The sequence below is a fragment of the Sturnus vulgaris genome, chromosome 3 (genome assembly GCF_052056855.1).
Source record: "Sturnus vulgaris isolate bStuVul1 chromosome 3, bStuVul1.hap1, whole genome shotgun sequence".
NCBI lineage: Eukaryota > Metazoa > Chordata > Aves > Passeriformes > Sturnidae > Sturnus > Sturnus vulgaris.
In genome coordinates, this window is record NC_142245.1 from 112,543,200 (window position 1) to 112,563,731 (window position 20,532).

General features: G+C 46.4%; 1 protein-coding gene across 1 annotated transcript in view; it reads left to right on the forward strand.

The window, feature by feature from the left end:
• RP1L1 (RP1 like 1) overlaps positions 1–15,307 on the forward strand; it is a 28,394-nt gene extending 13,087 nt beyond the window's left edge. The window contains exons 2-5 of the mRNA XM_088162783.1: positions 4,426–4,594; positions 6,493–7,849; positions 8,651–9,149; positions 9,216–15,307. Coding sequence (XP_088018909.1) covers positions 4,426–4,594; positions 6,493–7,849; positions 8,651–9,149; positions 9,216–13,967 — 6,777 coding nt within the window. The 3' untranslated portion in view covers positions 13,968–15,307. The remainder of the gene's footprint in view (positions 1–4,425; positions 4,595–6,492; positions 7,850–8,650; positions 9,150–9,215) is intronic.
• The last annotated feature ends 5,225 nt before the right edge of the window (positions 15,308–20,532 follow it).

A 20,532-nucleotide genomic window follows, 5' to 3' on the forward strand; every position in this document is an offset into this window, starting at 1 on the left:
TGTTCACCTGGAGAAGAGAAGGATCCAGGGAGAGCTCAGAGCCCCTTGCAGAGCCTAAAGGGGCTCCAGGAGAGCTGGAGAGGGACTGGGGACAAGGGATGGAGGGACAGGACACAGGGAATGGCTTCCCACTGCCAGAGGGCAGGGATGGATGGGATATTGGGAAGGAATTGTTCCCTGTGAAGATGGGGAGACCCTGGCACAGGGTGCCCAGAGAAGCTGTGGATGCCCCTGGATCCTTGGAAGTGTCCAAGGGCAGGTTGGATGGGGCTTGGATCAACCTGGGATAGTGGAAGGTGCCCCTGCCCATGGACTCTAAAGTCCCTTACAGCCCAAACCATTCCATGATGCTGATGGAAAGCAAACTCCCAGTTTTCCTCATTTCCCAGCTGCAGGCAATGTGATGCAGCCTCCAGAGAAGCCAGGGGAGACTCTACCACTGCTTGAAATGGGGCCAGTATTACACTCAGCACTTCCAGGAGCAACAGTGGACACTGGAATGCCTGCAGGGTCAGATTCTGATCCCTTTAGATTATAAATAGATTTTTAATATTCTTTAAAATGAAGGAAATCCAAGAGGACTGCATGGGCCTCACCCAGGACACAGAGAGTGAGCTGAGAGCTGCTAAACACACAAGAGGGGATGTGCTGCTCAGGGATGATCCAGCACTGGTAAAAGATGTCATATTGATGGCCCTGGAAGCACATGTTCTCTGGAAAGGCCAGGCAGGTGTTGGGAGGATGGGATTCCTGCAGCAGTGTGGGAAGGCTCTGTATGGAGCAGATGGAATGAGCTGTTATCCCAACCCTGCACTGCCCTGAAACACTGGATGCTGCATTAAATCAATGTGAGAAATGGGATTTATTTAACCCTCAGACAACATTCAGTTGTATATAAAACTACCAAAATGCTTTTAACAATGAAGCATTACAAAGATGAATCTCTGGAATTATTAATTCAAAGAGATTAATCTTGCAAGACATTAGGAAAAAAATTTACATTTTAGACACAAACACAGCTAAAGTGCTGCTGATGCCAGAAATGTCCCATACTACAAAAACAGACTCTTTTAAGTGACATAACACCAGGGTATTCCATATAAAATAATGTATAAATTCCCTAACTCAGCTGGCTCAGCTCCATGGATCCCTGACTCTCTGTCATTGGCACCATCTATTTTCTGCTCACACAGTGCAGCAGTGATGAGTGTGATTGAAATATCTACACCCAGACATGGAACCACATGAGAAAATGTGGGCAAAAAATAGCTTTCACTGAAAAAAAATGTCCTTTACAAATAGGAACAGTTCCTAAACTTAGTGAGGCTTGAAAGACAGATCCTTTTAATTTAGGGACAGAACACCTTCTGTGTCAATTTTTCTTTTCTTTTTGTCTCTCTTTTTCCTTTCCTCTTTCTTCTTTTTCATCCTCACATTTTTTTCTCTACTTGTATAAAATCAGGGGAAAAGATCTCACCAAAGCAATAAAAATAAAAAGAAAAAAGAACAAGGAAAAAAAAAAGAACAGAAAAGTAAAGAAGGAAATTAAATATACAGACAGCAAAAACATACTCAAAATATTTGATTTATTAAATTCTAGGATTTCTAAAAACTTCTAAAGTGAGCTATAAAGATACTTTCATTAGGACAATATAAAGATGTTTTCTTTAGGAATAGATGGACCAGAAGTGGAGTGAACAGAGGCAAACTGAGATTTGTGAGCTATTTTTCTGTTTCATGGTACCCATCACATGAATTTAGCAGTTTCGCTGCCTTTTGCAGAATTTAATGAAAGTTTCAGTGAGAAAAACTCCCTTATTTTGGGTTTCATAGCAAACTGGATGGGCCTAAAACACAAGCGCTGTTATAATACAAACAGAAAATTAAAAATAACGGGAAGACAAAGGGATTTTTACTGTATTCCCACTAAAAAGCTGATGCCATATGTTTTATTTTAAGAAATGTTTTCAGAAGTGATTAACTGGATCTAGAAAGTGCTTCCATTTATCTCTGTCTTGCTCTTTCACCCTCCACATATTTATCCTCTTATTTGCACCAGATCCAGCACCAACCCCTTAGTGCCTCCCACAGTCCTGGTGGGACATCTTGGAAAAAACCCCAGGAGCATTTCACAAACTGAGGGCTTGGGCTCTGAAGGGGCCCTGGCTCTTCATTCCTTGGCTGTAACAATATTTGGAGGCTGAGGTCTTTCCTTCATGCAGAACTGTCACTGCTGCTGCTCTGGGATTCCTTCTCTTGGTTCTCCTTAAGGGGATGATGACAAGTGACAGGGTGAGGTCAGGGTGCACCTCGTTGAGCCACCAGCCCATGGGCTGGTAGCCCCTGGTGTGGTCACCTCTGGTTGAGGTGTTCCCCATGCCCTGGAGATGTTCTGATGTAGCAGGCTGAGGAGGAAGGGACATCCCACTTTGTGGAGATGCACAGAGCTGCCAGAAATTGGCCACTCTAAAGTCCAGACAGCAAGACAGACTTCTTCTTTTGGAGGACATCAAGTATTTCACCTGAGAGCTCAGCCTCAGTTTTTCAAATGAGAGGCTGCAGAAACAGGATGGAAGATGGGTCCAGGATCTGTCTGCACAGTGCTTCCCAAAGGACTGATTCCTGCTCTTTGAGACAGACAAATGGATTTGGGTAAAAGCTGGATGAGGATCTGAGGAACCTGATTCAGCTGAAGATGTCCCTGCTCATTGTAGGAGTTGGACTGGATGACATTTTAAAAGTCCCTTCCAGCTCAAACTGTTCTATGATGATAAAGTTCCATGAGAAGTGACTCGTGAAGGGCTTGGTGTGTGATCCAGGAACAGCTCACGTGGTGAGGATGAAGGGTGCAAACCTGAGATGAAGGCTGCACCCTAAATGAAGAGTTGCACTTTGATGAAGGGTGCAAACCTGAGATGAAGGCTGCACCCTGAATGAAGAGTTGCACCTTGATGAAGGGTGCAAACCTGAGATGAAGGCTGCACCCTGAATGAAGAGTTGCACTTTGATGAAGGGTGCAAACCTGAGTTCTCGTGGAGGAACAAATATTCCCCCACAGCACTTCCCATGCTGGGGACAATGTCCCTCATTGTCCAGCACTGAGGCAGTACTTGGGTTATAACTGAAGCAGTATTTGAGGGAATATTAGAGGAAATCAAAATTCTTGTCTCTCTTCCTGAGCAAGAAAAGGATCAACTAAGGGAAAAAATGAAATGTAGCATTTTTCAGGTAATAAAAGCTGCCCCATACAGGAATTAGAAGAATTTAAAGGTTATAATGCTCTGTAAGGCAAACTGAAACATCTCCAGTTCCACCCTCTTCCTTACTACCACATGGAATACGCCCAAATTTTCCCCAGAATATGTGAAATCTTTTATAATACATAAAAAATGAGATATATTCTCCCTATGGCAATCTCTCCCAGCCCATCCCTCTCTTAGGAAATCTGATCAAAACATAGCAGAGCTGCTCTTTCAATAGAGGAATTCTCCAACAGGCTCTGGTAGACCACAGAGTTCTCCAGAACCATGTTTATTTTCATTGAATCACAAAATATCTTGAGCTGAGAAGGACCTACAAGGACCATCAACTCCTGGCCTTGCACAGGAAACCCCCAAAAACATCATTGCATTCCTGAGACCATTATCCAATTACTCTGTTATTAAAGTGACAAGGCATTGTCAGTTGATTCCAGGCCTGGAAGTGTAAGAGCTGAAACGAGGGATGCAGGACTTCAGCTTGCTCTTTAAAATGCTGTTTATTGGATCCAGATGATACAGCAATTTATGGGTTGTGGGTAACAAGAGTTTAGCCCAGAGCCTTTTCAGACACAGCTGTAGGTTTGTGTGAGGCCAACTCTAGTTTTGATTATAACCATTATATACTTTTCATTGCAAAGCATCTTAAAACATGACAACTAATTAATACTTTTACTATTACCTATAGCCTATCATAACTATTAACATTACTCTAGTCATATTACTATTTTCCAATCACAAAAGGTTAGTATGTTATAGTTCAAGCTAGAAGTTGATTTTCAGTTTTTTCGGAGTAAAAAAATTTTGAAATTTCTTTTTTTACTTGCAACATGGCATTTTTCTGTACCTGTAAAAATCTTTTTGCTTGGTAAAAACATCTTTTGTTTAAAGTAGATTTATCCTTTACTTTAAGTCATAGAAACCTCCTTTCAACTCACTTACTCTTTGCCTTTTTAGTTATCCAGTAAAACTGGCTCAGCAATTCTTTTTTTCTGTACCAAAACTTGCTGTCATTTTTACTCTTCCTTCAGATTCCACATTCAAAAATCTTTCTGTTGCACATACATATCCGTGAGACCTTTCTGTCAAATCCTCATCCTTCCCCACGTGGAAGAACCAAATTCTTCCGTCGGGGCTCATGGCGCTGCGCTCGCTGTTCCCTTTGCAGATCGACAGCATGCAGGCCCTGCTCCACTGCCCCAACGTGCTGGTGTGCGTGGGCAGGGAGCCCTTCAAACCCATATCCACGGAGAATCTGAGGAAACACTCGGTGGAGAAGCTGCCCAACCTGCCTCCCCGCTCCAACAACGGCAACAACGTCAACGAGAACAATGACAGTAAGAAAACCGCGGGGCCGCGTGGCGCGGTCGGACCCAGGTCTGCATCCCACGGCGTGGGGATTGCAGGCTCCTATTGTGCTGCTCCAAAGTACAGGTTTCGTGTGGAAAATGCACTTCCCTCTCCCTGCCTCCCAGGCCTTTCCATCCTCCCCTTCTTTTTCTCTGGTTTCCTTCTAGGATTTCCTCCCTACACCCCTTAGCCTTTCTTTTACGTGCTCCCCATGTCTGGCTGACTTCCCTTCCTCTTTCATATCTCTGGGTCTCCTTTTCCTTCCAGAACTCCCTCCTTTCCTGTGTCTGTCCCTCCAGACTCTTGAGATTTCCCACAAATCCTCTATTCCCTCGTTGTCTGTCCTATCATGCCTTCCCTCCTGCATTTTCCTGCACCAGGACCAGAGGATGCCCTGGTTCTGCCAGCAGGAGACTCAGCTTCTCCTGCAGGTTACAGCTGGCCTTTTGGGAACTAAGTACGTTTTTATGGAAAGATTATGTTCAGGATTATTCAGGATTATATTTCTTTGGCACCCCATCATGAGTTATCTAAGGTCACAGGTAATTAAATCAGCCACCCTCAGTAGCCTGAGAAAAGAAACTTCCCAATTCCAAAGGGCAATTAATCTCAGCTGTATTAAGGATTTATTGTAGGATGAAATTAAATGTGCCCCAGAGGTGTATCTGTTTCTCTCCATTGTCAGAACTAGGAGCTGGGAAAGATTCATTTGTGTGTTGCCAACAAGCTGTAGAAACTCAAGGACAGAGGCATCCTACTCACTTTCCAAGACATAAAAATTGGAGGGAAACATGGGAATAAACTGGAACTTTGCCCATCTAGAGACTGAGCAAATCCATCAGTTCAATCATTAGGATGGTTAGGGAAGAGTTATTTCATGTGATTTCATGTGATTTTTTGTGCTCCTCCTGTGTGATTTTGAAGTTCAGCACTTCCTTCCTAAATTGCCCTCCAATCAGCTGCGTGTCCATATGGCCATGGAGGCACAGGATTGTCTGGATATATGGACAAGGAGATTTTGGACAAACATATATCCAGAACAAGACAGATTAATATCTTGCAAGACAGCCTGATAGCAACATATTCTGCTTGAAATTAAGTGACCTAAAAAAACCTATGAAAATCATTGCATGGGCCATAAAGTTGTTCTTCCAGTTGCAATTCCTAAATTCCCCTATTCTCACTGATTTTTTCTACAACTCCCACTATTTCTGTTTGTAATTATCACCAGCTTACAATTCCTTTTCCATTTGTTCTTTAAGTTTTAATAAGAATTGTAATTATTCTTAGTGGCATATCCCTGCAGGAACTGAGTGTTGCTCTGGTCTACATGGCCACACATTTCCTGGAATATGAGTGGAGAAGTGGATGATGCACAATAAATGTGTGACCAGCTAAGGAAGGGGGTCACTTCTCCATGTACTTTTCCCTGGTTAAATAAGAAGAATGAAAACTTGCACAGTAAAATAAAGGAATATTTGCTGTGTGATAAAATGTCCAAACTCAGAGACTAAATCGCTCTATATGTGTATTTTTTTTTTCTTAATTTTACTTCCTGACATGCACTTAATAAAACAAAGTGTGTTTAAATTTATTTTTTAAAGTAAAGGTATAGAAGATTTTATTCATTACTGAATTGATTATAAATTCAAAACTTAGCATTTTACAAGGAAGTTAGACCAGATTATCCCCAGAGGTCCCTTCCAACCTTAACTATTCTATGATTAATGGACATCACTTAGTCAAAGACAAATTTCCAAATTATGCAAATTGGCATAGGTTCAGCTTTAATGGAATAACATCAGGATTCACTAGTTTGAGGGTTTGACTTATATATTTTCTGTCATCTTTATTTGAGTTAACATCTTTCTTTTCTTCACTCCAGTGAACTTTGGACTGAAAGCCAAAAAAAGCGTTATCCATCCACGGTCGGCATCCAGCAACAGGTCGATGAGATTTTCCTTGTCATCAGAAAAGTCATACCCCAACGGCCTCGTGGCCTCTCCAGACAACGGGGCACCCTTCTCCAATGGCTGCTCTCACCCAAAAGCTGGGGACCTGGTGCAGTCCTTGGTCAATGATGACATTGAGAAGCGGGTCCATGTGAACAAGGACGGGAGCTTGTCCGTGGAGATGAAGGTTCGCTTCCGTTTGCTCAACGATGAGACTTTGCAGTGGTCCACCCAGATCAAAAAGTCCAACCTGATGAACCAGCTGCCTTGTGAAGAGTCAGGAGTGGAGGACAGTGAAGTGGATCCCCTACAGAAAATGAACCCAGAAGCCAGCTCAGAGGCAGATGATTCCTTATATCCCTGTGATATCGATTCCTACATGTCCAAACTTGAGGAATCAGAATGTGACGATGCCCACTGTCACAGCTGTGGGAAGAAACACCAGGACTATGACATTTGGAAGAACCCCATGCACACGTCCCAGAGGGAAGAGCCCAGCGTGCGAAGCACCTGGCACACGCGGTCGTCGTGTTCCAGCACATCTTCCCGGAGGAGAATAGTCCACAAAAAAATGACATCTGTGGACAGCATCCACACCACATCCAGTGAGGAATTCTCTGAGCACATTGTGCGAGAGTCCTCATCCTACTCAGAGACTATAAAGAACAGGGTGGCGTATCGATCCGTTAAAAAGTGTATGTGCCGAAGTGATTTATCTACCGGTGCTTCCAATGGAGAAGAACTGCAGGAACACACTCGGACAAGCACAGGAAACAGCCAGAGGCCTTCATCCTTGGGCTTGATGTCACATTCAAGCTGTGAGAACAACCTGGATACTCAAGACAGCCCTGAAGATCAGGAGATCACCAAAATCATTTCAGAAAATGAGGATGCAAATTGTTTTGAAGCTTCTTCTGTGAAGTGCTTGAAGGATGACCCAGAAGAGGTTGAAAGCAGCAGAGTCGGGAGTGTCATGTCCAGGTCATCCCTGCAGTCCAGGCAGAGCAAGAAGATCGTGTGTGAGGAAACCAGCAGCGTGGGCAGGAGTGTGTCCTCCTCGAGCCTTCAGAACGCAAATCAGGGAGACAACAGCCAGTGCTCCACCCCTGCCAACAGCGTGCACAGCAAGTCCAGTAACTGCACCACACCGAAAGAAAAGACTGAGCAGGGTGACCTCTCTGATGACAACCCAGTGGTGTCCTCTTTCTCCAGTGAGTCCTGCCCCAAGCAAGAGGCCAAAGAGGTGGAAGCTGAGCAGGAAGAAAGTGAAGTCAACGAAGTCAGCTCAGTGTCAGCAAAAACAAAGCCAAGCCAATCAGTCAGGGGCGAGAGCAGTGAAGGGGAACGATGCTCTACGCAAGGAACACACCGTTCCAAGGCTAGTGACATGAACAGCAAGAAAAGTGACAGTGATGAGAACGTTCCCTGCAGTGTCTCTTGCTCTTCTAGAGGGACCAAAAAGAGCAAGCGTAGCCACGTTCATTTGGATGCACAGTCTGAAATATCTGTGTCTTCACTTGGATCCACTCAGAATAAAAAGAATTCCCTACATGCAGATGATGGGAGATCAGGCAGCAGGGCATCAATTTACTCCAAAAGCTCATGTGAAACCAAGAAAAAATCTGTAGGAGAAGCCATGTCTCACAACTCAGGATCTCTTCACTCAAACCTTTCATCTACCAGTGAAGCAGAGGCAACTGCAGGTCCTGCTGGGGCAAATAGCTCAAAAAGTACTGCCAATGGCTGCAGTGAATCCTCAAAAAGCTCAAAGAGGAGAAGCCATAAAGAAGGAAGCAGCAAGCCATCATCCCTCTGCTCAAGTTCTTCAAGTCCTAATGGAAAATCTGGAAAGGATCACGCCAAGATTAGTTCAGAACCTTCTTCTTCAAAACAGGGAAGCGTGAGTGAGAGTGTATGTTCAAAAGTTGACCATCCAACTGAGGAAGAGATTAGGAATGGAAAACCTACAAGTAGCTCCTCAAGAGTCTCTTCAAAGTCAGAAATAAAAGATAAATGCGTGTTGACACAGATATCCCAGGAAACTGATGATAGGTGCTCACAATCAAACATGTCTCTATCTTCAAAATCAAGGCGGACAAACCCAAAAAATCTTCGTGTGAAGGTGTCAAACTCCAGCCGGGCGTCTGTGTCGGAGACTATGTCAGTGTGCAGTCTGCAGTGCCCTGCCCCTCCAAAAGGGAAGCCAAAGAGAAAAAACATCCGTTCAACCATATTGAAGAATTCCTCCATCAGCAGCATTGGCACCGAGTCCGTGCTGACCGCAGGAAAAGAGCAGAAAGAAATTGTGGATTCCTCCAAAGCAACTTCCTATGGCTCTAAATCTGCTGCAACCAAAGAAAATGGTCAGAATAATAAAGAGACTGACTCTTGCAACAAAAAAACGGGGGAAGAGGTACAAGGCACAGGCTTTCAGGAGGAAGGAGGTGATTTAATGCCATCAGCTCTACCAAATACATCTCCAGAAGAAGTTGTGCAAGAATGGCTCAGGAAAATCCCTTCGGAAACGTTGCTTATGAAATATGAAATGGAGGATGATGGAGAAGAGGAGCGTGCAGAGTCGATCACTGAGGTATCACACTGTACAAATGTCGAGGAAGCCCCAGAGGAGGAAAAAGCTGAGGAAAAGAATGAGGAGGAGGAGGAGGCTGAAAAGGATGAAGCAAAGGATGAAGCAAAGGATGAAGTGGAAGAAGAGAAAGCAGAAGACACACCTATTATGGAAGAGGCTGAAGAATGCGTGAACCAGGAAGAAATCTCTGAGGTTGCACCTGAAGCTGCCGAAGCTGAGCAGGCAGAATGCAACCAGTCAGTTACATCCAGCCAAAATAACAAGAGAGACCTGCCAACCTCTGTCCAGACGTCTGTCCAGATCATGAAGGCCTTGCTCAGTTCAAAGCACGAGACCAAATTTGACCGATCAAACAGTTTGCCCGAAGTGTCCCCCACGATGGGGAGAAAACTGAGTAACTCCGCCAACATTTTGATTACTTGTCTTGCCAGCCTCCAACTCCTTGATGAAGAGTCAGAGGATCCATCAGGAAAGTCAAAACATTTGAATAAGTCAAGGTACACGGAGCTGCTAAATATTTTTCAAGCCCTGTGGTTTGGGTGCACCACTGAAAGGAGCGGCCCAAGTTCAGGCCAAGAGGCAAGCGAGCTGGCAAAGCCAGTGTCTGTGTCTAAAGTCCCAAAATCCATGGATCACGCCTTCACTCCCATGTCCTCCTCTGGGGTCGATGTTTGCAGTGGCTCTGGTGGCTCAGGAGAAGAGTGCACAGCTGGTGCCACGTTGGTGGCACAGAAAACCATGGAATGCAAATCAGCTGAGCAAACGGAAAATGCAGAGACTGGCACAGAAGTGACTGAGGTTGAGGAGCAAAGTAAAGAGGAAGAGCAGCCATCCCGCCCTTCCACAGCCTGCTCAGAGGAAAAAGGTGAGGAAAAAGTGGAGTCTGCTAGAGAGGAGTCTGTAATCCAGGAGGAAGAAGAGAATAAGGAGGCTCAGGGCAGTAACTGTGAGCATGATCAGGAGGAAGCGGGAGAAAATGAAAATGAAGAAGAAAATAAATTAGCTGAAACTGGAGAACAGGAAGAAGCTGAAGCTGTGAATGATGATGCCCCACAAGAAAACCCTGAAGAAGAAGCTGATCATCCAGAGACCACTGGTGATGCCAATGTCGGGGATGCTGATGTCGAAACAGAGCTGAAAGAGGAGTTGCAGGAGCAGCCCCAAGAAGAGTCACCAAATGACCCTGAGCCCAAAGTCAATATATCCACCAGTGTGGGCACATCCCTCGTCCAGCAACACTCCGTGGATCCAGACCCAACCTGGGTCCTGAGACTACTCAAGAAAATCGAGAAGGAGTTCATGGCTCACTATGTCAATGCCATGAACGAGTTGAAAGTCAGGTGGAACCTGCAGGACAACCAGCAGATGGATGCAATGATACTGGAGCTGAAGGAGGAAGTGAGTAAAAGGATACAAAAGAGCATAGAGAAAGAGTTGAGGAAGATCAAAAGCAGGGCTGGAAGGAGGATTCCGAGACCTCCAGAGGAGCCACCCACACGCGAGTCCAAACTCCAAACTGAGCAGAGGAGATGGCGACTGCAAACTATGCATAAAAAGTCCCTCTTTGGGGACAAGAATGGCAACCAGATGAGGCTGGAGGAGACGACAGACTTCTCACTCGATGTAGATAATGACTTTAGCCTTAGTGCAGCTTTGGAGGACAGCGTTAGCAAACAATCCAGTGAGGAGGAATATTGTCCGTGTGACACCTGTGTGAGGAAAAAACTGGCTTCCAGGCCTGCCAGAGCCCCTGTGGTGGCCACCAATGCCCCAGTCATGAAAGCCTTTGATTTACAGAAAATCCTGAGGCAGAAGAAAGATGACGATGAGGAAGCCATTGTTGCAGAAGCAGCCGAGGACACCAAAATGCTTCCCAATGGTTCTGTGGAGGAAGAGGCAGAAAATGAGGAGGAGCAACCTCAAACAGGTGAAACAGAAGCAGAGGATGATGAAGGAAAAGAGCCAGAATTAAATAAAGATGATGGTGCAACGTTGACTGGAGATGGAGAAGAACCTGAAGTAACAGAGAATCAAAACACTGAGGTGGAGGATGAGGCCAAAACTGAAGAAACCAAAGAAGAAGAAGCAGAAGAAGGAGGAGAAGAAACAAAAGAAGGAGAAGAAGAAGAGGAAGCAAAGGAGGAGGAGGAGGAGGAAGAGAAAGAAGAAGAAATGGCTAGGGCTGAAGAGGAAGAGGAAATAAAAGAGGAGAAGGAGGGTGAAACTAAAGAAGAGGATGAGGAAGTAAAAGAGGAAGAAGCAGAGGAAACTAAGGAGGAAGAGGAACTAAATGAGGAGGAAGAGAAGGAAGCAGAAGAAGAGGGAGTGAAGGAGGAGGAAGAAACAAAGGAGGAGGAAGAAACAAAGGAGGAAGAAGAGGAAGAAGCAAAGGAAGAGGAAGTGGAGGAAGACGCAAAGGAAGGGGAAGGAGAGGAAGAAGCAAAGGAAGAAGAAGAAGGGAAAGAGGAAGAGGAAGGGAAGGAAGGAGAGGAAGAAGCAAAAGAGGAGGAGGAAGAAGCCAAAGAGGAGGAGGAAGAAGAAGTAAAGGAGGAGGAGGGGGAAGCAAAAGAGGAGGAGGAAGGGAAGGAGGAAGAAGCAGAAGAGGAGGAGGAAGAAGCCAAAGAGGAGGAGGAGGAAGCCAAAGTGGAGGAAGAGGAGGAAGCCAAAGAGGAAGAGGAGGAGGAGGAAGAAGCAAAAGAGGAGGAGGAGGAAGCAAAAGAGGAAGAAGCTAAAGAGGAGGAGGAGGAGGAAGGGAAGGAAGAAGAGGAAGAAACAAAAGAGGAGGAGGAGGAAGGGAAGGAGGAAGAGGAAGAAGCAAAGGAGGGGGAGGAGGAAGCCAAAGTGGAGGAAGAGGAAGCCAAAGAGGAAGAGGAGGAGGAAGAAGCAAAAGAGGAGGAGGAGGAAGCAAAAGAGGAAGAAGCTAAAGAGGAGGAGGAGGAGGAAGGGAAGGAAGAAGAGGAAGAAACAAAAGAGGAGGAGGAGGAAGGGAAGGAGGAAGAGGAAGAAGCCAAAGAGGAGGAGGAAGGGAAGGAGGAAGAGGAAGAAGCAAAAGAGGAGGTGGAGGAAGGGAAGGAGGAAGAGGAAGAAGCCAAAGAGGAGGAGGAAGGGAAGGAGGAAGAGGAGGAAGAAGCCAAAGAGGAGGAGGAGGAAAGGAAGGAGGAAGAGGAGGAAGAAGCCAAAGTGGAGGAGGAAGAAGAAGAGGAGGAAGAGGAGGAAGAAGCCAAAGAGGAAGAGGAAGGGAAGAAGGAAGAGGAAGAGGAAGAAGCCAAAGAGGAGGAGGAAGTAAAGGAGGGAGAGGAAGAAGCCAAAGAAGATGAGGAGGAAGGGAAGGAGGAAGAAGCAAAAGAAGAGGAAGATGTGAAAGAGGAGGAAGCAGAAGAGGAAGAGCAAAAAGAGGAAGAAGAAACAAAAGAGGAGGAAGGGAAGGAGGAAGAGGAAGAAGGAGCAAAGGAAGATGAGGAAGCAAAGGAAGACGAGGGTCAAACAAAAGAGGAGCAGGAAGTGGAGGAGGAAGAAAACCCAAAAGAGGAGGAGGAAGAAGAAGCAAAAGAAGAAGAGGGAGAAAAAGAGGAGGAAGAAACAAAGGAAGAGGAGAAGGAGGAAGAAAAAGGGGAAGAACAAGAAGATCAAAATGAAGAGCAAGAAGATGAAGAAAAGTCTAAAGGTGAAGACGAAGGTGAAAATGAAGCTGTGGAAACAGAGGAGCCAGAGGATGAGGAAGTTTTGGCTGATGATGAGGAAGAGACATCACAATGCAGAGGAGATGCTGAGGGCTCTGGAACTGAGAACAATCCTGAAGGAGATGCTGCAGAAGGAAATGAAGAAGCTGAGCAAGATGAAGCTGAGGCCGAAGAAGATGCAAAGCCAGAGACAGGAGATGAGGCTGAGGAGAAAAACAGTGAAGGAGGTGAGAAACCTGATGAGAATGGTGAGGAACCTGCTGGTGATGACCCTGACAAGGCACATGAAAAACATGAAGAGCAAGGCAACAACAAAGTTCCTGAGAAAGCCTCGAAGACCAAAGGCAAGAAAATCAGCAAAAGGTTAGAGACTCTGAAAAAATCTACAGCCTTTTCTTGTTATTCTTCTGTTGGAAACTTCTCACAGCAATCCCAGAAAGGGTCTGATGATGAAGAGGAAAAAGCAGATGAAGATGAAGGAGTAGTCAAAGAGGAAAGAGCAGATGAAGAGGAAGCAGCAGTTGAAGAGGAAGGAGCAGTTGAAGAGGAAGCAGCAGATGGAGAGGAAGGAGCAGATGAAGAGGAAGGAGCAGTTGAAGAGGAAGGAGCAGTTGAAGAGGAAGCAGCAGTTGAAGAGGAAGCAGCAGATGGAGAGGAAGGAGCAGATGAAGAGGAAGGAGCAGTTGAAGAGGAAGCAGCAGTTGAAGAGGAAGCAGCAGATGGAGAGGAAGCAGCAGATGAAGAGGAAAGAGCAGATGAAGAGGAAGCAGCAGTTGAAGAGGAAGGAGCAGATGAAGAGGAAGGAGCAGTTGAAGAGGAAGAAGCAGTTGAAGAGGAAGCAGCAGTTGAAGAGGAAGCAGCAGATGAAGAGGAAGGCAAAGGTGATGATAACCCCACTAGCGACCACCCCAATGGAGAGGTTCGAAGTGATGAGAGCTCCAAACCCTCCCAGATGTATCCTGACACTGAGGAAGAAGAAGAGGACAAAGAATCCTCGGGTTCTGATCCCGTGGGAGATGAGGAGCAGCCAGTTGCTGAAGGTGCTGATCCAAAGGAAGATGAAAACACTGAGGAAGTTCAGGCTTCTAAAAAGAAAGAAAACTCCGATGAGATTGACCAGGATGACCTGGACTTCTAGAACTAACTAAAAACTGACTCTTTCTTTCTTCCTTTCTTTCTTTTTTAAAAGTATATTTTCATCACATATTTCAGTATCTCTGATGAGTTGAGCCCTCATAATCGGGTTTTCTTCTGAGTTAAATGTGATAAACTCGATCTTGAATCCTGTGAGTAATGTTGCAATTACCTGCCCTCATTTCTAGAGGGCCAGTAGCTCATTAATATCCCGTGGTCTCAATAGATAAGTGGTTTGGGGAAAGGGAAGGCTGTTTTCTTTGGGATACCTTCTAGTTCCCACCCTTTAAGCCATGCTGTTTGCTGCTGGAGTGATCTGTGGCTCTGCTGGGCATCGTCTCTGTGTGACTTTGGGATGCCTTTCACCTGCTGCACACCATTTTCCTGGAGAGATTGCCAATCCACAGAAACACGACAAAATTGGGATTCATTGCCAAAGTCTGGTCAGAGCCCACAGAGATGTACATTCATCTTCCCCTATACCCTGTATATTCATCTTGCCCTCACCTACCCCACCTCCTCTCTACCCAGAAAAAAGGGTCCGAGATATCAAAGATTTCCCCATTTTCCTTTTTTTTTTTCCCTTTAGTAGACGTTGAACTAATTCCTCATTTCACTGGAAGCCTCAACAAGGAGAAAAGTCTTTCCAGTAGATTCTCTTCCAGACCCCAGCTCTTTGTACTGTGCTCATCACTGTAGTGGTAGATTTAAAAAATGAGTTAATTCACCCTGTCAGGTCTCTGAGAAGTGGTCGAATGCAATATTGACCAAATTAGGGGTAGATCCAATCCCTTGTGATGTCCTTTACTATGCCAATGATGGTATCAAAGCACTTTACAACCATCTGGGATCCCTCAGACAATTTTGCACGAGGCCCTGTTCTGGAGCTAACGGGATTTGCAATGGCTCAGTGCCCCATCCTTGCAGACAAAATTTAAACTAATTTTCCCTTTAACATGGAAAAGCTTTGGGCATTTGTGCTGCAGCAAACAGCTGGAAGAGGCTGAAGCATTTATTGGAGAGCTTGAACTTTGCAAACCACAATAGAACTGCAAACTTCATTTAGCAACTGTTTTTTACCAGATTGCAACTTTTTTTTTTTTTTTTTTTGCTTTCTCTGGGGTAATACAAACATTTCTGAATAAATGCCCAACTAATGCCAGGAGAAGTTTGACCATACCTCAGCTGCATACTCATGTAAAGCTCTTAGGGTTCATTTTATCAAAAATTTGCAGGGAGAATAAAACAGAGAGGTTGAAAACAAAATGCCTTAAATTGTATGGAGAAAAAGTATGTGTGTAGTGTTGTGTTGGGTTTGTGAAGATGTATGCAGACATGTTTGAATAATCAGTATTCTAAATTAAATAATTCCTGTGGCTTTCATTTCTAGAATCCATTTCTTAGCCTTACAGCCAGAGGTAAGATTCATTTCACTCAAATGAAGAACTGAGTTCACCTCCAGAGGCAAACACCTAATTTTGGGTGTCTGAGGAAGAGGGGAGTTTGGGAGAAGTCAGTGGAGAGCTGGATCTCAGCTGAGCTGTTCCCACAAAGGCTGACAGTGCCTCCAGGGAGATCATCCAGGGATAACAGCACCATCCTCAAGATGGAAAAGCTCAAATAACCTTCCTCAAAAGGAGGACAACCCTCTGTGTGAGCCTCACGGAATCACAGAATGGTTTGGGTTGGAAGGACCTCCAACATCATCCACTTCCAACCCCCTGCCGTGGACAGGGACACCTCCCACTATCCCAGGTTGCTCCAAAACCTGTCCAGCCTGGCCTTGGACACTTCCAGGGATCCAGGGACAGCCACAGCTTCTCTGAGCACCTGTGCCAGGGCCTCACCACCCTCACAGGGAAAGATTTCTTCCCAATATCCAGCCTAAACCTCCCCTCTTTTCAATTTTTACACTCACAGACCACCAAGTTCAATGGTTAACCCAGCACTGCCTAACCCACCACTAAACCCAGGAGTGTGCCCAGGTTCTACATCATGTATAGAACCCTTCTGGTTTCATAATCAGCTTTGTGACACATCAGTTCATGCAGGATTCCAAAAAGGACTGAGCCTGGTAGTCACAGCTCTGATCTTGACATGAGGCACAGACTGGAAGTGGCACATGATGAGTGAACACTGAACAATCCTGGTGAAATGTCTCCCCCTGAGCCACCCTCCAGACTCATCATAACCAGCAGGGACAGAGGGGCAAAGTCTGTGATTCATCTGCTGCAGGCAGCTCCCTTTGGAGGGGGGGATACACTGCCAGCAGCCACATTTCTACCTGCACAGTGCACAGGCAGCCTGGACACCTTCCTCAGGTGAAAATCACAGAATCACAGCATTATTAGGTTGTAAAAGACCTCCAAGACAATCAAGTCCAACCTGTGACTGATCCCCACCTTGTCACCCAGTCCAGAGCACTGAGTGCCACATCCAGTCATTCCTTGGACACCTCCAGGGATGGGCACTCCAAACCTCCCTGGGCAGCCCCTTCCAAAATGTCTCCTATGGGAGGAGCTGACCTCACTGTAGCTACTCTAAAGTATCTTATGTTGATGACACTCAGGCTGTCAGGCAACAGCTCAAGCCAGTAATCCCATAGAAGTTTTAAAAGTGGGGGTTTTTTGCTCCAAGATCACAAGGGAAATGGCTTCAAAGTGAAAGATTTTGGGTTGGATACCAGGGAAAAATTCTTCCAGTGAGAGTGGTGAGGTCCTGGCACAGGGTGCCCAGAGAAGCTGTGGCTGCCCCTGGATCCCTGGAAGTGTCCAAGGCCAGGCTGGATGGGGCTTGGAGCAGGCTGGGATAGTGGAAGGTGTCCCTGCCCATGGCAGGGGCTGGAACTGGATGATCTTTAAGGTCCCTTCAAACCCAAACCATTCTGGGATTCTACGATTGCCTTTCTGTGCTATTGCTAAAAGCCACCGCTGGAACTTAACAGGTTAGGGAAAGGGCAAACATTTCCCAGTATTTCTCCTGCAGCTGCTGGCTTTGATCACTTTAAAGCTGCTTACACAGTCAATGCCACGCCCTACTCGTGTTGAATCAGTTCCTCACCTGCAGCACGGGCAAGGAGAAAGAAACTAAAAGGAACACAAAAAAAAATGCAGTTATCAAACCATGAAAACTGAAATCACGGAAATTCCTGCCCAGGAGACCCGTCCCACTCATATCTGTGTTTGTCACCACGTCTGGGCAATATGCCAGTCACAGCCAAGGCAGAGTGAGCTCTGCTCACCAAAATCCCAACTCAGAGGGGCTGGGTGGGACCAGTGGGGATCCACAGACAGATGTTGCTGAAGGAGGTGTCTCCTTCCTCCACTGGTCCCACCCAGCATCGCCCAGAGCATCCATGAAGGGAACAAGCAGCTGGAAAAGATCCCTCACAGCCACATCCCTCTTGCTTGCACGGCTTCCAACCTTTGCATTTCCCTTTGGCTGCTGTGACTCAGGCTCCTGTTGGGTCTTGCATTTCCCCTCTCCCTCTGACAGCACAGGAACACGTGTTCCCAGCCAGCCCCAGGGCTGTCACGTTCATAGGGGCTGGGAAGATCACTCCTGTCACCACCTGGAAGGGATTACAGCTGCTGTCTTTCAGCAGGGCTGAGGAGGAGGAGGAGGAGGGAGCAGAGGCGACGTGAGACTTGCACAGCTGTACTTGGTGTTTTCCTGTGCTCCTCTGCCTGGCTTTGGGGTGGTTGTTTTTGTTTCTTTACCAGCCAGACAAATTGCTTCTTGATGTGCTTTGGTTTTGTTTGCCTGCTCGGTTTTGAAGTGGGAAATATCCAGTGAAAGATGAGGAGGAGCGTGGTGAAAATTCAAGTGCAAACCACGGAAATGAAGGAAATGTGCTTCCCAAAGCTGAGGTCTTTGCAGACGTGTGTGAGCAGACTCCCCTCACTAATGGAGAGCAATAATCCCCCTTTCCTGGTGGCTCCTTGTTGACTTAGTGCCATATTTAGCTCCAACCACTTGAAATCCCAGCTGCCTGACAGGAAAAGGTGGTTTGTGGTTATTTCTGGACCTCAGGCTCCTCCAGTAGGTTTTGCTCTGGAGGGCAGGGAGAGTTTCCAAGCTGGCTGTGGATGTGCCCTGCAAACTCCCTCTTTTGATAAATGGAAGGTGGAGAACTTGCACTGCAGGGCTTGGTGGCTCCTTGGCAAAGTTCGGGAATCACTGCTCCTCCTGGGTGGGATGGGAACACTCAAATCCCTGCACACATCAAGCTCCAGGCATTTGGTAGCTGCAGTGTTCTGCTCCAAAAGTGTGACACTCATTTCCTGGGGGTAAATCCATCAGTCCCACTGCTCCTCCAGAGAGGCACTTCCTCATGGATGCAGGAGGAGTGATTAGGACATGGGGTAAAGAAAACACAAAACTGGTTTAAACCCTGACCAGGCATCACATCCTTGGCCACACTCAGTCCTTGCAGTTTGCCCTGCTCCGGGTGGGATACCTTGAGCTGGGAAAAGGTGTCTAAAGAAGGCTTGAAACAAACCCAGGCTGCTTGGGATCTTTTGTCATCTCATCTGTTGGAGCTGCCCTGCTTTTGGTGGAAAATTTTCCCAGAGTTTCAGGATAAACTCAGCAGAGAGAGGGACTCATTCTGCATTTCTGAATGGTGAATACCAAATATTTTACACCCCAGAAAAATGCCAAATGCCAAGACATCTTCTGAGCTGTGTCCATCCAACAAAGCCTTTCTAGGATGTGACTGAACCAAGGATTCTGTAATTATCCCAGTCCTTACTTTTTCGGTGCAGTCAGCTAGGTGTGTACACATCCTCTACACACCAGGGAAAGAGAGGGATTATTTAGGGAGGAATTCCTCATATTCCAAGCCTCATGCTAAAGGCAGAAGAAGAGGTATTTTCTGTGATCCCCTAGAAAATATGAAGCCTGGAGATGTTTATTTTCTCATGCCCCTAAGCCACAGACCCCCGACCTTGTCAGGCTCAAGGAGCGACCTCCATAACCCCACGGCCACTTCTAATTTTAACTCCCTGCCCTCTGATCCGAGCACCAGGGGTTGTGCAGCTCCAACAGGAAACATCCCTGCTGACCTTTCTAATTCCAGGAGCTTGATGCTTGCTTATCCCTGCAATCCACAGGAAAACCCCTACCTAAGAGCCACCTGCACCGCTTGCAAGGAATCACATTTTGCTGCAGCTGAGAGGATCCAGCCCTGTTTGGAAAAGGATGTGTTTATTCTCAACCCTGTGGTGTGAAAGTGGGGCTGGAGTATCAGGGTGGAAAGGTCAGGCTGTGACAGGCTGGTGGTTTTTTATTTCTCTCAGTAAAAAGGGCTTTGCCTATTGTAGAGTCCTGGCCGACAGACGTGACATGTATTAACCTTTCAGCTCTTGCATAAAGGATGGTGCTGGGGCTCATTTTCCAGTTTTAAAAGAGCTGAGCCAGGCTCTTTCTGGCCTGTGACAGAGAGGGAGTGGGCGTAGGAGCAAGGTCAGGACAGTGCTTCCTAAGCGGATAGAAATGCTTCCCCGTGGTGCCTAATTAGTCTGTTCCAGCACAGAAATCCTCCCCCTGCACCGGCCCAACCTGGGAGTTCTCCCTGGTCCCAGAGGGAGTCCAGCCTTAGGGCAGTGGATATTTTGGCTCCTGGTGTGGAATTCCTGATCCCCATGCAGAGAAGGCTGTAGGGCTCAGGTTCATCCAACAAACACCATCCTTCTCACTGCCGTCCCAAAGCATCCTCTCCATCACAGCAACCTCAGCCACTCAAGGCTAATTCCGTGTTAACTTCCATGAGTGGCATGGATAAGTCTCAGCAAAAACCTCTTTGTTGCGCACTAAAACGTTTGAAGAATGATTTGTGGGTTGCTGAATATTCAAATTTCTGTATTTCAAGTATCAATTTCCTCCCAAGTTATCCAGAGCAGGAACTTTACTGGAGTACAAGGAACCAACTCCTGCTCTTGAGAATCTCACTGAGCTGCAGGATTCGCCCTCCTTGAGGAGTCAGGAGCAGGCAAGGAATGCAGCCAGGTTTGGCTCTCCCTCTGTCTGTCCTGGGCTGCAGTCCCTCCCTGGCTCTCCCTCCTTGCATCAGGCACCTGATTCATCAAACCTCAGGGAGGGCAGGCACAGCCCAGTGCTGCAATCCCTGCAGGAATCCACAGAGGCACGGAATGCTTTGGGTTTGGGAGGAACCTTAAAGCCCATCCAGTGGGCAGGGACACTTTCCTCTATCCCAGGTTGTTCCAAGTCCCATTCAGCCCGGCCTTGGACACTTCCAGGGATCCAGGGGTAGGATAATGCTCTGCTTTGGGCAGGATAATGCATCAAGTTGTCCTTGAGGAAGGACAAACCCTTCTGCTCTCTCACCTTGTGGGTTGCATGAGCCTCACTGACCCCACGTACCAGCTAAGGTGTATTTGGGGAGTTTTAAGTCTTTCTTTATCTTTATGGTGACATCAGACATGTGAGTTGGTTTGGGCTGCTAAACCCAGTCACATGATGGAGCAGAAAGGGAACAGAGCTTTCACATTAAAATCCGCAATGATTTAAAGAATGGAGGGTTTGCTGTTAATAAAAATACCCCTGTG